This window comes from Tachypleus tridentatus, chromosome 10, assembly GCF_004210375.1.
Source record: "Tachypleus tridentatus isolate NWPU-2018 chromosome 10, ASM421037v1, whole genome shotgun sequence".
Taxonomy (NCBI): Eukaryota; Metazoa; Arthropoda; class Merostomata; order Xiphosura; family Limulidae; genus Tachypleus; species Tachypleus tridentatus.
The window spans coordinates 147018831-147031804 of record NC_134834.1 but is presented as its reverse complement, the minus strand read 5'-3'; the positions used below and the strand labels follow the sequence as shown (position 1 = coordinate 147031804).

At 35.0% G+C, this 12974-nt stretch overlaps 1 protein-coding gene across 1 annotated transcript; it reads right to left on the bottom strand.

Annotated features, from left to right (window-relative positions):
• Positions 1 to 4234: 4234 nt before the first annotated feature.
• LOC143230562 (uncharacterized) lies at positions 4235 to 10484 on the bottom strand. The gene is made up of 3 exons (XM_076464330.1): positions 10347 to 10484; positions 7589 to 7858; positions 4235 to 6030 (listed from the first exon to the last, which is right to left on the bottom strand). Exons 1-3 carry the CDS (start codon positions 10350 to 10352, stop codon positions 5743 to 5745), a joined length of 564 nt encoding a protein of 187 aa, XP_076320445.1. The 5' UTR covers positions 10353 to 10484; the 3' UTR covers positions 4235 to 5742.
• Between the last annotated feature and the right edge of the window lie 2490 nt (positions 10485 to 12974).

Sequence of the window (12974 nt, the reverse complement as noted above, 5' to 3'; positions counted from 1 at the left end):
CTGTGCTCCTTTGTCAGCGCATATCGAAACCTGATTTTTAAACTTTGTAAGCCCTCATGTGGGGACAGAGGAAAAGACACCTTTATATGCTTAAGATTCTTGAACATTGGATTAATGCTCACGTATTGTGACATCGCACATTGCTTTTAGTCAACTGAATACTGGTGAAATATTCACAACGAATATCTACACGTCTTTTAGTCTTGTCTCAAAATTACTCCGTTTCTATATCACGTGACTTACTTCCTGTAATTACTTCCTGTTTCTGTTTAATGCGACTTAAGAATTAGTTCCTGTTTCTGTTTAATGCGACTTAAAAATTATTTCCTGTTTCTGTTTAATGACACTTAAGAACTATTTCTGTTTCTATACCACGTGACTTCAGAATTACTTCCTGTTTTATTCCACGTGACTTCAGAATTATTATTTGCTCTTATGATGTGACCTAAAAATTACTACCTGCTCTTGTATGTAACTTAATAATTACTACCTGTTCTTGTTCTTAAAAATTACATCCTCTATCTGTGGTCTGAAGTGTAAGAAATACTTCCTATTTTTTGACATGTGATTTTAGGGTTAATCCCTCTTTCTTGACATATAACTTATGAAAATTCCTTTTCCTGTAACACGTGACTTAAGAATCAAAGAAAAACAAACAACAACCGTGAAACTGTTTCTGTGATTTGACCTCCATTCAATGGAATATTTTTAAAGCTTAAAATGAAAATCATAATTTTCTATAATACATATTCCAGTTACGCTTCAAAGTTTTTTAATTACTTCTAAACCGAGTTAAATATTCACCTAGAAAACCTTAGTGAAACGATTTTAGATCTCTTAAGTAGTTTATATTTTCTAAGAAACCGTTATCAGGCGAATCATTCTGGGAATTAGGCCAAAATATTTTACGAAAATTCCCATATTGATTAACATTGTTAAAGTATTTTTGTCTTTGTGTATCGGTATATAAGAAGCTTATATTTGAAGGAAACACGTGGATTAAGAGGCCTAATTCCTTACATCCTAGAACTTCTTTGTGGTGTAAAAATAAGTATTGAAGTCAAGGAAAAGAACAACAACTTTGAATAAAATAAGCTGCTACCAGGTTTCTATAACCTTTTTTTTTTTTCTAACAGCCACATTTTGAAATGTGGCTGTTATTCTATTTTTATTTAAGAAGTAAACGTGTGCGAAATATGTTTTTCATTGGGTTGTGTTCCAACTGGTGGATTATAAAACAACAACAACAAAATAAATAAGATTGTTCGAAACTTCGATTCGTTTCAATGTTGTTTTTTTCTTTCATTATTCGTAATCGTTAGATAATCTATTCTTTCGGAAAGCAAATGGAATTGTTACTTGTTTTCTGATAATAATAGAAGAGCATCTTCTAAAACACAATGCTATTTCAGCAGCTAATAAACTTCTGTTCATTGTCGTAAACCTCGAGAATAATATTTTAAATAACCTACTAAACAACGTTATTTCATCAACTGCCAAACCTTGGTTGATTGTTACAAACCCCAAACATGGGATCACAAAGTATACCAAACAACAATGTAATTTTCGCAGTTGTCAAACCTTCGTTCATTGTTGTAAACCCCAAGCATAATTTTGCATTCTCTTCAAGAAAACATTTCAGTAATAGAGATATTATTATTACCATAAATATTATAATTAATTCCATTTATGTGTATTTATGGTGGGCCCAAGGCTTTATTGGTTGCATGTTCACCAGTACCATCGATATTATCATTAATTCTACTTATTAGTTGAAGCGGTACTAGTACCATCAATATTATCATTAATTTCACTTTATGGATGAAGAGTCACTAGTATCATCGATATTATCATTAACTCTACTTGTTGGTTGAAGAGTCACTGGTACCATTACTGTTATCATTAATTGTACTTGTTGGTTGAAGAGTCACTGGTACCATTACTGTTATCATTAATTGTACTTGTTGGTTGAAGAGTCACTGGTACCATTACTGTTATCATTAATTGTACTTGTTAGATGAAGAGCCACTAGTGCCATTAATATTATTACTAATTCTACTTGTTGGCCCATGACTTGGTGGTTGTTACCAATATTTACCTGAAGTTCAGAAGCTCTACTTCTATATTTTTAACTTATAAGAAATTAAGAACAATGGCGAACTCTAGTGGTGTAACTTAGCACTAGAAGAGAATTTGTTCTACTTTAACAAACCAGTCGATTTTTTCCCAACCAATCACAAAACAATGCCTGAAACCACACTGCCTTCGAGTGACTCACAGTAGCTCTATTGTATAGTTAGGTTAGAGGCCTAACTTCTTCGTGAATTGAAAGTTTAAAACTTACAAAAGAAGGGCTAGGCGTGGTCTAGTAATTAGTATCTCGATTAGCAAATTAGCGGTCTTACTATACATCGCTAGTTTCCACAAAAATGCGTTTCACACTTTGTGGCTGTGTGTGCACTATCAAGTGGTTGGTTTCTTGTAATGTTGTGCAAAACTACATCAAAGCTGTCTGCGTTAGCCGTCCATAATCTAACGGCATAAGACTAGAAAAAAGGCAGCCGGTCATCACCACCCACTGTCAACTCTTTGGCTACTCTTTTACCAGCGAATGGTGTGATTGGCCACACATATAACGCTCCCACGGCTGAAAGGGCGAGCGTGTTTGGTACGTAACTGGGATCCGAACATGCGACCCTCAGATTATGAATCCAGTGCCCTAACCACCTGGCCATGCTGGGTTTGGTTTGATTTGAATTTCGCGCAAAGCTACACGAGGGCTATCTGCGCTAGCCGTTCCTAATTTAGCAGCGTATGACTAGAGGGAGAGCACCTTACCATCACAACCCACTGCCAACTCTAGAGCTATTCTTTTACCAACTAAAAGTGGGATTGACCTACATATTATAACGCCCACACGGTTGAAAGGGCGAGCATATTTGGTGCAACGGGGATGCGAACTCGCGACCCTTGGATTACGAGTCGAGTAGCTTAACTACGTGGCCATGGTGGGTCCCAGTGCCAAGTGGCATTTAAATTCAGCTATTTGGTCAGACAAGAGTAACACTGGAGTTAACGACGATTGTTATGAACTAACTATTTTCTCTATGATATATTATCTAAGTTCAACATTAAAAGCAGTTCTGTGTATCCTGCGCCATCATCGTGAAATAAACAAACAACGGTTTCGAGCCCCATCTGGTGACTATTTGATTATTTCGATAAATACTTTCAAAACGTACGAGACGATATTGATAATTTTACGTTTACATCAAATTATATAACATTAATCAAATGTAAAACGTTTGAAGTTGTTGCGGTTAAGAACAAAAATGCACGGTACTATGTATTGTGGTTATCTAATCTCGGTTTTTGGTTGTAAGCTCTATGACTTACTGCTGAGCCACGAGGCGCCGAGATGTTTGAATAAAATAGATTTAATTTTGTTTTGTTTGAAGCTAAGCGCAAAGCAACACGATGGGCTATCTGTGCTCTTCCAACCAAGGCCCGGCATGGCCAAGCGTGTTAAGGCGTTCGACTCGTAATCCGAGGGTCGCGAGTTCGAATCCCTGTTGCACCAAACATGCTCGCCCTCCCAGCCGTGGGGGCGTTACAATGTGACGGTCAATCCCACTATTCGTTGGTAAAAGAGTAACCCAAGAGTTGGCGGTGGGTGGTGATGATTAGCTGTCTTCCCCCTAGTTTTACACTGCTAAATTATGGACGGCTAACGCAGATAGCCCACGAATAGCTTTGCGCGAAATTCAAAAACAATCTTCCCACCAAAGGTATCGAAACCCGGATTTCTAGCAATGTAAGTCCGCAGACATACCGCTAGGCCACGGGAGGAGTGAGTCAAATAGTTTAAACTAATTCCAGAAGAGAAAAACTAATGTGACAGATTGTACCGCTTATTATCAGAAACTATTCTTCAAAATTTAATAGGAGTTAATTAAAATTGGAATAACTGACATCAACTAAACCTATGTAAACGTATAAATAAATACTGACCCGTTCTCTTTCGTTTTGTATTTGTTAAATAAGATGCATGGTTCACAGCAGATAACCCAATGTAGCTTTGCTTTTAAACAAACAGACGTTCGTTTTCAAATGTGCATACTTGGTGTTATTTTAACGTCATTACTTTATAATCCACTAGGGGGCGTTGCAAGAGCTAAGTATTTGTTTGTTGCAGGAATAAAAAAATACCAGTGCTTTCTCTTAAACGCATTGATTACATACCAAGAAAGTTTATTGAAATATCCACATAACGAACAATGAACAAATACACACGGATACTTCATGTACATTGTTTCAAAAGCATTTGTTTGACAATGACAATCAACACATACATAAAGACAACAAAATGCTATCACATACATGAATAGATTTTAACGTAATAAGTGATCAAGAGGCTTCAGGGACGTTCTTAACAAAACAAGAAATGCCGTCAAAAAAAAAATCCGAACGTATTTGTAAACTGAAACAATATCTTTTCAACAGGTGACGCCCCGTGGTGGCGAAAAACTAAAACATCAGAAAAGGCCCCTTTGCTTTGGTTCGTAAATATTTTTCAGGATGGATTAACCTAGTAAAACACTATATACCTTAGCTGCAGTTTGACAGGTGTTTAAAAAATATATTTCAAGCACAGTGTCACCAGCCACAGCTTCGAATTTATGGAAAAAATTCCTAGCATTGTGTTATCACGAGTGGTCTTACTTCACACAAGAAGATTTTAGGCTTAGTATGCTTGAAAAATAACAGAAATTTATCATTATTAATTTTTTTTTAAATAACACCATTTTATTTATTACACTGCGCAATCATAAACTTATTAATATTAGTATTAAGTAATTAATTAACTATAATTACTAATTACTTTTATTTTGTATTTAACAAAGCGAATAATGTTCTTTATTTTCAAATAACTGCACCACGTCACAGTCTGGTCGTTAGCAAAATTAGTTACTAATTATTTAGTGGCGTTGTTATAATATATAGTAATCGCATAGATCATGACAACGATATACCGAACAGTTTCGTTTTCCTATCTAATAACCACACCTCTTCCCAGGATTTATGACGTTAAAAGAAAATTTGTTATTTTTGAGAAATTATTATTATTTTATAATTAATTTTGTGAATTCTAATTTCACTTAATTTTTGTTGTAAAATAAGAATCTGAACATTAATTTTATCCTAAAAGGTATTATTTGAGAGCATTTGTAAACAAAACTAACAAAACTAAAATGACTATTATATTCAGACTAATTAATATCCTGTCAGCAAGTTGTATAGTTTTAAAAGCGTAAATTGATATAAACAAAACTTTTTCGAAACTAAAAATCTAAAGTTTTGCACAGAACTATCGCCAAGTTGAATTTTCAGTTCCAAAATGCAACGAACATTTAATGAACTCTGTATAATTGATTAATTAAAATCATAATGTCTCGTTGAGGTTAGTTTATGACTTCAGATACGAGAGAGAAATCTAATAATTCGTTCGTAGCTGATAGAAAAAAGTTGTGTGTTTCATTTCAAGTGAAGATCAGGAGATATGCGCATGCGTCATAAATTGTGAACACTGACAGAAATTTAAAATGTTATCGTAAGATAACCGATCAGTCATACAAAGAGAAAAAAAAATTAGAAAAACAAATCGTTATTTTCAACCTTATTTAGGTCGCAAATCCTTATGCTGTTCAGTTTTAAAGGTCTTGGAAATTCACTTCTCCAGACTCATGACAACTGATCATCTCCTAATTTTAATTCAGTTTCATCTTCAACGCCTCCGATAGTTTCTTTAACGCTTTCATCAATGATTGGTTCGAAACTGGCATATTTGAGTGGCTGTTTATTTAGCAAATAATTTAAAGGAATCGCTGGGCGAGATTCCAAATGGTCGGCGTCGGTGTACAGCTGTGAACTAGGCCTCTGTCTTTCTTTCTCCATCACTTCAGGTTCAGAAAGGACATTGGGTTCGAATCTGGTCTCAGCAGGGCGAGCGATTTCTTCTTTTTGATCGTTCTAGACCGATTGACAAAAAATAATTTAGGGGTTTACTCCTCACTTTATATTTCAGCAAGACATTTCGAAAACAAAAATCAAACACCTTCACAGAGCAACATAAAAGAACCGGTACAAGTAATAGAATACAAAATCCACAAGGCGTACATACATGGATCGGATAATTAACAACGATTATAACCACGAAATATAATGATAACTCGTTTAACTCTGGATCAGTTGGGTCCATTTGCTTTTTACACGCAAATCTTTAAACTACTTAGCTACACAACTGTTTGTTGTTGATAACTTTGTAAATTACAGGACTCGATATGATATGATATGATATAATATGATATAATACAATACAATACAATATAATATAGGAGTCATATTAAAAATTTAAACAAAAAATTTCTCCCTGAACAAATATCAACGAAAACACGTCTTAGTCGCATCTAAATTAAAACAAACTGGTTATAATGATTAGTTGGGACTGGTTGTTTTCTAGGCTTATGAAAATTGGTTATAATGATTAGTTGGGACTGGTTGTTTCTAGGCTTATGAAAACTGGTTATAATGATTAGTTGGGACTGGTTGTTTTCTAGGGTTATGAAAACTGGTTATAATGATTAGTTGGGACTGGTTGTTTTCTAGGCTTATGAAAACGGGTTATAATGATTAGTTGGGACTGGTTGTTTTCTAGGCTTATGAAAACGGGTTATAATGATTAGTTGGGACTGGTTGTTTCTAGGCTTATGAAAACTGGTTATAATGATTAGTTGGGACTGGTTGTTTCTAGGCTTATGAAAACTGGTTATAATGATTAGTTGAGACTGGTTGTTTCGAGGCTTATGAAAACTGGTTATAATGATTAGTTGGGACTGGTTGTTTCTAGGCTTATGAAAACTGGTTATACTGATTAGTTGAGACTGGTTGTTAAGGCGTGCAACTCGTAATCTGACGGTCGCGGGTTCGCATCCCCGTCGCGCCAAACATGCTCGCCCTTTCAGCCGTGGGGGCGTTATAATGTGACGGTCAATCCCAATATTCGTTGGTAAAAGAGTAACCCAAGAATCGGCGGTGGGTGGTGATGACTAGCTGCCTTTCCTCTAGTCTTACGCTACTAAATTAGGGACGGCTAGCACAGATAGCCCTCGAGTAGCTTTGTGCGAAATTCCAAAAAAAAACAACACAAACTCTTCGTGTGAAGTATTTTATCTGTTTAATATTTTCAGGTAGTTTTACACTGACTGGAATGTATTTTTTCTTATTCTATGAGCAGCCATATTTAACTAGGCCTTTTCAACCTATTAATAGAAGTTAGATGTGTTAGTTTCGATTACATAACTGTATATATTTTATATGCTTATTCAAATCCATCAATTATTTTAACGCCAAACCCCCTTTTTCTTTCTTAGATTTGTTATTGTTTATTGTATAATAAAGTAAAGTGTTTTTGTTTGGATCAAAACTCTTGACACTTTAGAAATTTACAGAACAACAAATACTGTGAAACGTTCGATTAGTTTTATAGGGAAAAACCTAAAATAAAGTCATTGTTGTATAACAAACAAACCTCTCTAGTTATCTCACTTGCAAAGTAGCCTTCTGGGCCTGCGTGATACCGATACATTCGGAAACTTCCTGTTGGATCGGAATAGCCGTATCGACCAATCACAGTCCCATCTTCTAGTCTCGTTTCTTCCCTCAGCAGTCTCGGGGCCTCTCGAGGTTCATTGACGTCATAGCCGAAACTGTAAGTATCAGTCCCAAGCGGTCCAATTTTAAAGTATGATTGAGTAGCAGTAGCCAAAGGTAAAAGTAAAGCAAGCATCAGCCGGAATTTCTGGAAAAAAAAAAGAGAGAGTCAGAATTTTAGGAAACTTCTGAAAATATAAGTGTTTAAGAAGAAAAATTTGAAAGTGAATTTTATTGAAAATAATTTCATTTTCCTAGTTTATCGCTGGTTTGTTTTTGAATTTCGCGTAAAGTTACACAAGGGCTATTTGCGCTAGCCATCCCCAATTTAACAGGGTAAGACTGAGTATACAAAAGGCAGATAGTCATCGCCACTCATGGCCAACTTTCACCAACGAATATTGGGATTGACCGTAATATTATAACGCCCCCACGGCTAAAAGGGTGAGCATGTTTGGTGAGACAGGGATTCGCACCCGCGACTCTGAGATTGCAGTTCGAGCGACCGTACCACGTGATCATGCCGGGCCGCATTTATTGGCTAAATAATAGGTATTCTAAAGTTTACCTGGAGTAATACATATTTATACATGGTAATGTGTGTTACATAGTTTACCTGCAGTAATATATATTTATACATGGTAATATAGTTTACCTGGGATCTTACATGCACATGAACATGTTTTCTAAAGTTTGCATAGAAAGAAACAAAACTTGTTTCATGGCTTATCTAATGTAAAAGATACAAACACTGTAACATAAGTTTTGAACTTTGTCTAGGGCGGAAGATATATATATGTGTGTATTACAAGCGTTCTAAAGTTTATCTTGAAAGACGCGTATAAAATTTTTGTGTGTCAGGTAGTGTATTGTTTCAGCTATGAGAGATGACATCTGGTAAGTTGTCTTAAAACGATATTTCTTAAATTAACAAGTTCCCACAAACATGGAACATCAAGATTTCATATATAACCCTTGAAACTCCAAATGTGGCCATTTCAGTCCCAATATGGCTCTTGAGACTTCAAACACAATCCTTTAAGCCCCGAAAATGACCCTTGAGGTTCGAAACATACCCCTTCAATTGGCGCGACGGGGATGCGAACCCGCGACCCTCAGATTACGAGTCGCAGGCCTTACCCCACCTGGCCATACCGGGCCACTAGTGTTTTCGTATCCGTTGTAATTAATCTTGTCAGAAAATAAAGGACCATCCATTATTCAAATATTAAGATAAAGAGATGATTAGAAAATTTGGCTTAAACTGAAATTTCTAATAATACTCTTCAATAGTGGACTACATAAACACTTCTTCAGGAGAAGAGGGGTTGTTACCTCAAGAAAGATTGGAGTTTACGTATATTTTGAAATAAACGTGGTTGAAAATTCAAAGTGATTTGAGTCATCCATGAACTATTAAAGAGGTTATCATTTTAAGAGATGTTGAAGCAACCGTGTCCTGTTGCATAGATTATTCCTTCAAGAGAGATTGTAACCACCCTGTACAGATTCACGCAGTTCCGCCTCCAGAGTGACTGTGGCCACCGTTTACTGTTTCATGGATTATTGCATCAAGATGGATTAAACCACTGTTTACTGTTTCATGGATTATTGCATCAAGAGGGATTTAATCACTATTTACTGTTTTTTGGATTTTTTGCTTCAAGATGGATTAGGCCGTTGTGTCCTATTTCGCGGATTACTGCATCTAGAGTAATTATAACCAACGTGTACACCGTTTTTACACCTCATTTAAAACTTGTAGTTTCAATGACATCTCAAAAATAAGTAATTATTTTACAACAATAGTTGAATGGTGAATATTAATAGTTCGTTAAACTTTTGCTCCCCAGTGGCACAGCAGTATTTATGCGGACTCACACCACCAGAAACTGAACTTTGATACCCGTAGTGGGCAGATCACAGCTACCCCATTGTGTAGCTTTGCGCGTAATTACAAACAAACAAGTGTTAAAGTTTACGTCAATCGGTGAGAAATATATTTCATTGTGGTTAAAAGACTAGTGCTAGAATACCCACAATGTTTCTAAATGATAATGATCAGGATACTTTGCACAATATCAGGAATTAAAGATATATTATAGATACCAAAATCAATGAAGCATTGAGTCAATTTTCAGTTAGTTCAATGGTTGAGCTGTTAACGAACTATTCAAGTCAGTATTAGTTATCGTACACACGAATTTACTCGATCGATAAATAACCAATAGAACTTGTTACCACAGTTAAATAGTATTAAATTATTCTGAATAAGTTAATTAATTAGTTTTATTTTTGAATTTTTAAGCGACTGTACGACAAAAATGCACCACACCTGTCGAAAAATATGAACAAATTACTTAACTGAATATAAATAGAAAATTTTTAATTTAGACTACTAACAGATTATGTTAATGTTGTAATACAGACATTTTTATCTTCGTTTATCAGCTGAAAACCTTAGTAAAAACGCTAGACTAAAATTAAGAACCTTTGTGTTTCAATAGTGAGTGAATAATGGCAGATAAATCTGAAAATACAGAGCTTGAGAAATACAATCGGAATAATGAACTGTTTTAGTAAGTTGTATTCTTTAAAGTGCTTTGTAAGATTTACAATAAATTAATCTAGCTTACCAGCATTGTAAATGGTGCTTGTTATCGCCGAAAGAACTCTACTTTATAATTATAATGTACGAAGACAATACGTTACTGAAGAATTGTGGGTAAAATGAGTTCCCTTACGTAGAAGATTAATTTCAGTAGTGTTCCAATAGCAGAAGATACAAGTTGAGGTATATATATGAATAGCGCTCCCTAGTGACAACAGCAGATTTAAAGCAGACCCAATTAGTACACATTAACAAATTTTAATAAAAAAAGGAACTTAGGACTAGTTTTTACCTGCGAACTTAAAACAACCTCGTATGAAAGCCAATCACAGCGATGTAAAAGGAAAATAAAGTTTCGTACACTTTAATTAATATAAATATTTTAGGTAAGTAGTGAAGATACATGTCACAGAAAAAGAAAGAACATTACGTTTTTAATGTGTAACAGTGTTATTTAACGTTGCCAAATATTCGTCTCTTTACTTTAGTTTGATGAATTAGTTTGCATACTGAGAAACTACAAATTCTCCTCACAAAATATGCAAGCGAAGACTTTTTCACTAAACAAAATACCAAGACAATATTTAGTCTGTTCATTAAAATAGTTGTTAATTACCTACTACAAAAAACGCGGGTTTTTATTAGCACTCACTATCGCTCACTCGGTCTAAGAGAGGGATATTCTCAGACCTTGAAATTGTCATGTCTTCGAATAACCAAGGGGTTGATGATTTAAACTTGGATAGTTTATAAACTTCGCTATATTACCTTGAAACAGACAGACAGGTCAGCTCTATCATGGTAATGTTGTTACTCCCGAATGTGGTGCTGATACTCATTGTGGCTTAGTGTTACAGTTGATACTGAACGTGACTGTGTGGTTGATACTCAGTGTGAAATAATGTTATAGTTGATACTCAGTGTGATATAATGATACAGTTGATACTGGACGTGATACTCACTTGTTGGGATGTAACATTTGCTAATAATTCATTGGCCTTACAAACGACCGTCAAATGGTACCATTTATAATACGGGCGCTGTAAAAACAAACAATTACAGTAACATAAACTCTGTAAGGACAAACAATCCAGCCAACACGAACAGTTTAAAACCAAACAAACATACCAAGACAAGCATTATATAAATACTCATAACCAATAAGTAAACAATAGGAACAAACAGTTACACGAACACAAGCTGTATTAAAACAAACAATTATATCAATATGGACACTGCAAAACGACATAAAGAGCTATTTTAATATTATATATTGAAGATCCCACGTTAAGTGGTATCGCCAACAGTTTAAAAATATTATATTAGTCATATAATTGAAATATGACGTAAGAAGCTACAAATATTTTTTTAGAAATGTCTCACCCTGGTGAAATGTTGACACATTATATTGACAATATGTAACACAATATTGACAATATGTAACACAGAAACTACTCCTATTCTACAGTTTTTTTTCCATATTGTTGTTTAGAATATATTCTGCTGTTTGTATTTTATATTGTTGTGTGCATTCGATATTGTTGTTTGTGTTGTACGTATGTTGTTTGTATTCTTTATTAGAGTTTTCATTATTTATTGTTGAAAGTTTGTAAAACAGAGTCGTTGACAGAGACACCTACAGGACCTGAGGGGCAATATTTAAATTTCAAAGAAGAAATGATATTTAATAATTTATATAATTAATAGTAACTTTAATAACGCGGCTGGAAGGTAAAATCACAGAAAAAGAGAATGGTTAGATTAATAAACCCTGCACAGTAACCTTAACCTTTGGCCTTTCATAATTGCCTTGAAATGTTTTTATATTTATACACCTCTCACTTTAAATTCCATCTGTTACTAATGTTGATGACCTTGGAGTTTAATACTTTTGACCTTGGCGTGTTGTCATACGAGTCAAAGTGGGAAAATATGGAGTGACAAAAACTTCTGAAATCTTCGAATAAGATACCATCAACTACTATACCATAGAATAAAACGAAGAGTGACTAAAATATACAATATTCGATTAAGTAGTCGCTCAGCTAAATCTTCTTTGAACGTGATTTAGGGTGATTATTTGTTTGTTTTGGATTCCGCGCAAACTATACGAGGGATATCTGCTCTAGTCGTCCCTAATTTATCAGTGTAAAACTAGACGGAAGGCAGCTAGACATCAACATCCACCACCAACTTTTGGGCTACTCTCTTACCGACGAATAGTGGGACTGACCGTAACATTATAGTGCTCCTACGGCTGAAAGGGCGAGTATGTTTGTTGTGACGGGAATTTGAAGCTGCGAGCCTCAGATTGCGAATCGAGCGACCTAATCATCTGGTCATTCTGGGCCAGATTAAAGGTTAAATCATAAGGTTTGTTTATTGTTAAACCCAGAGCCACACAGTGAGTTATTCGTACTCTTCTCTCAACGGGTATCGAAACCCAGTTTTTGACTTCTTCGGACTGCAGACTTAACGATGACTGAGACTGATCCCGAAATCATGAGGCATTTTATAACTGGTATAATAAGGAACCTAACGGCTAATGTCAGGAAGGATAGTCTAATGTATATATAAATGTGTGTTTTCCTGAGAATAGATATGAAATATGTTATCAAACGTTTATGAACGAAAAATTTTTAATAAACAACAT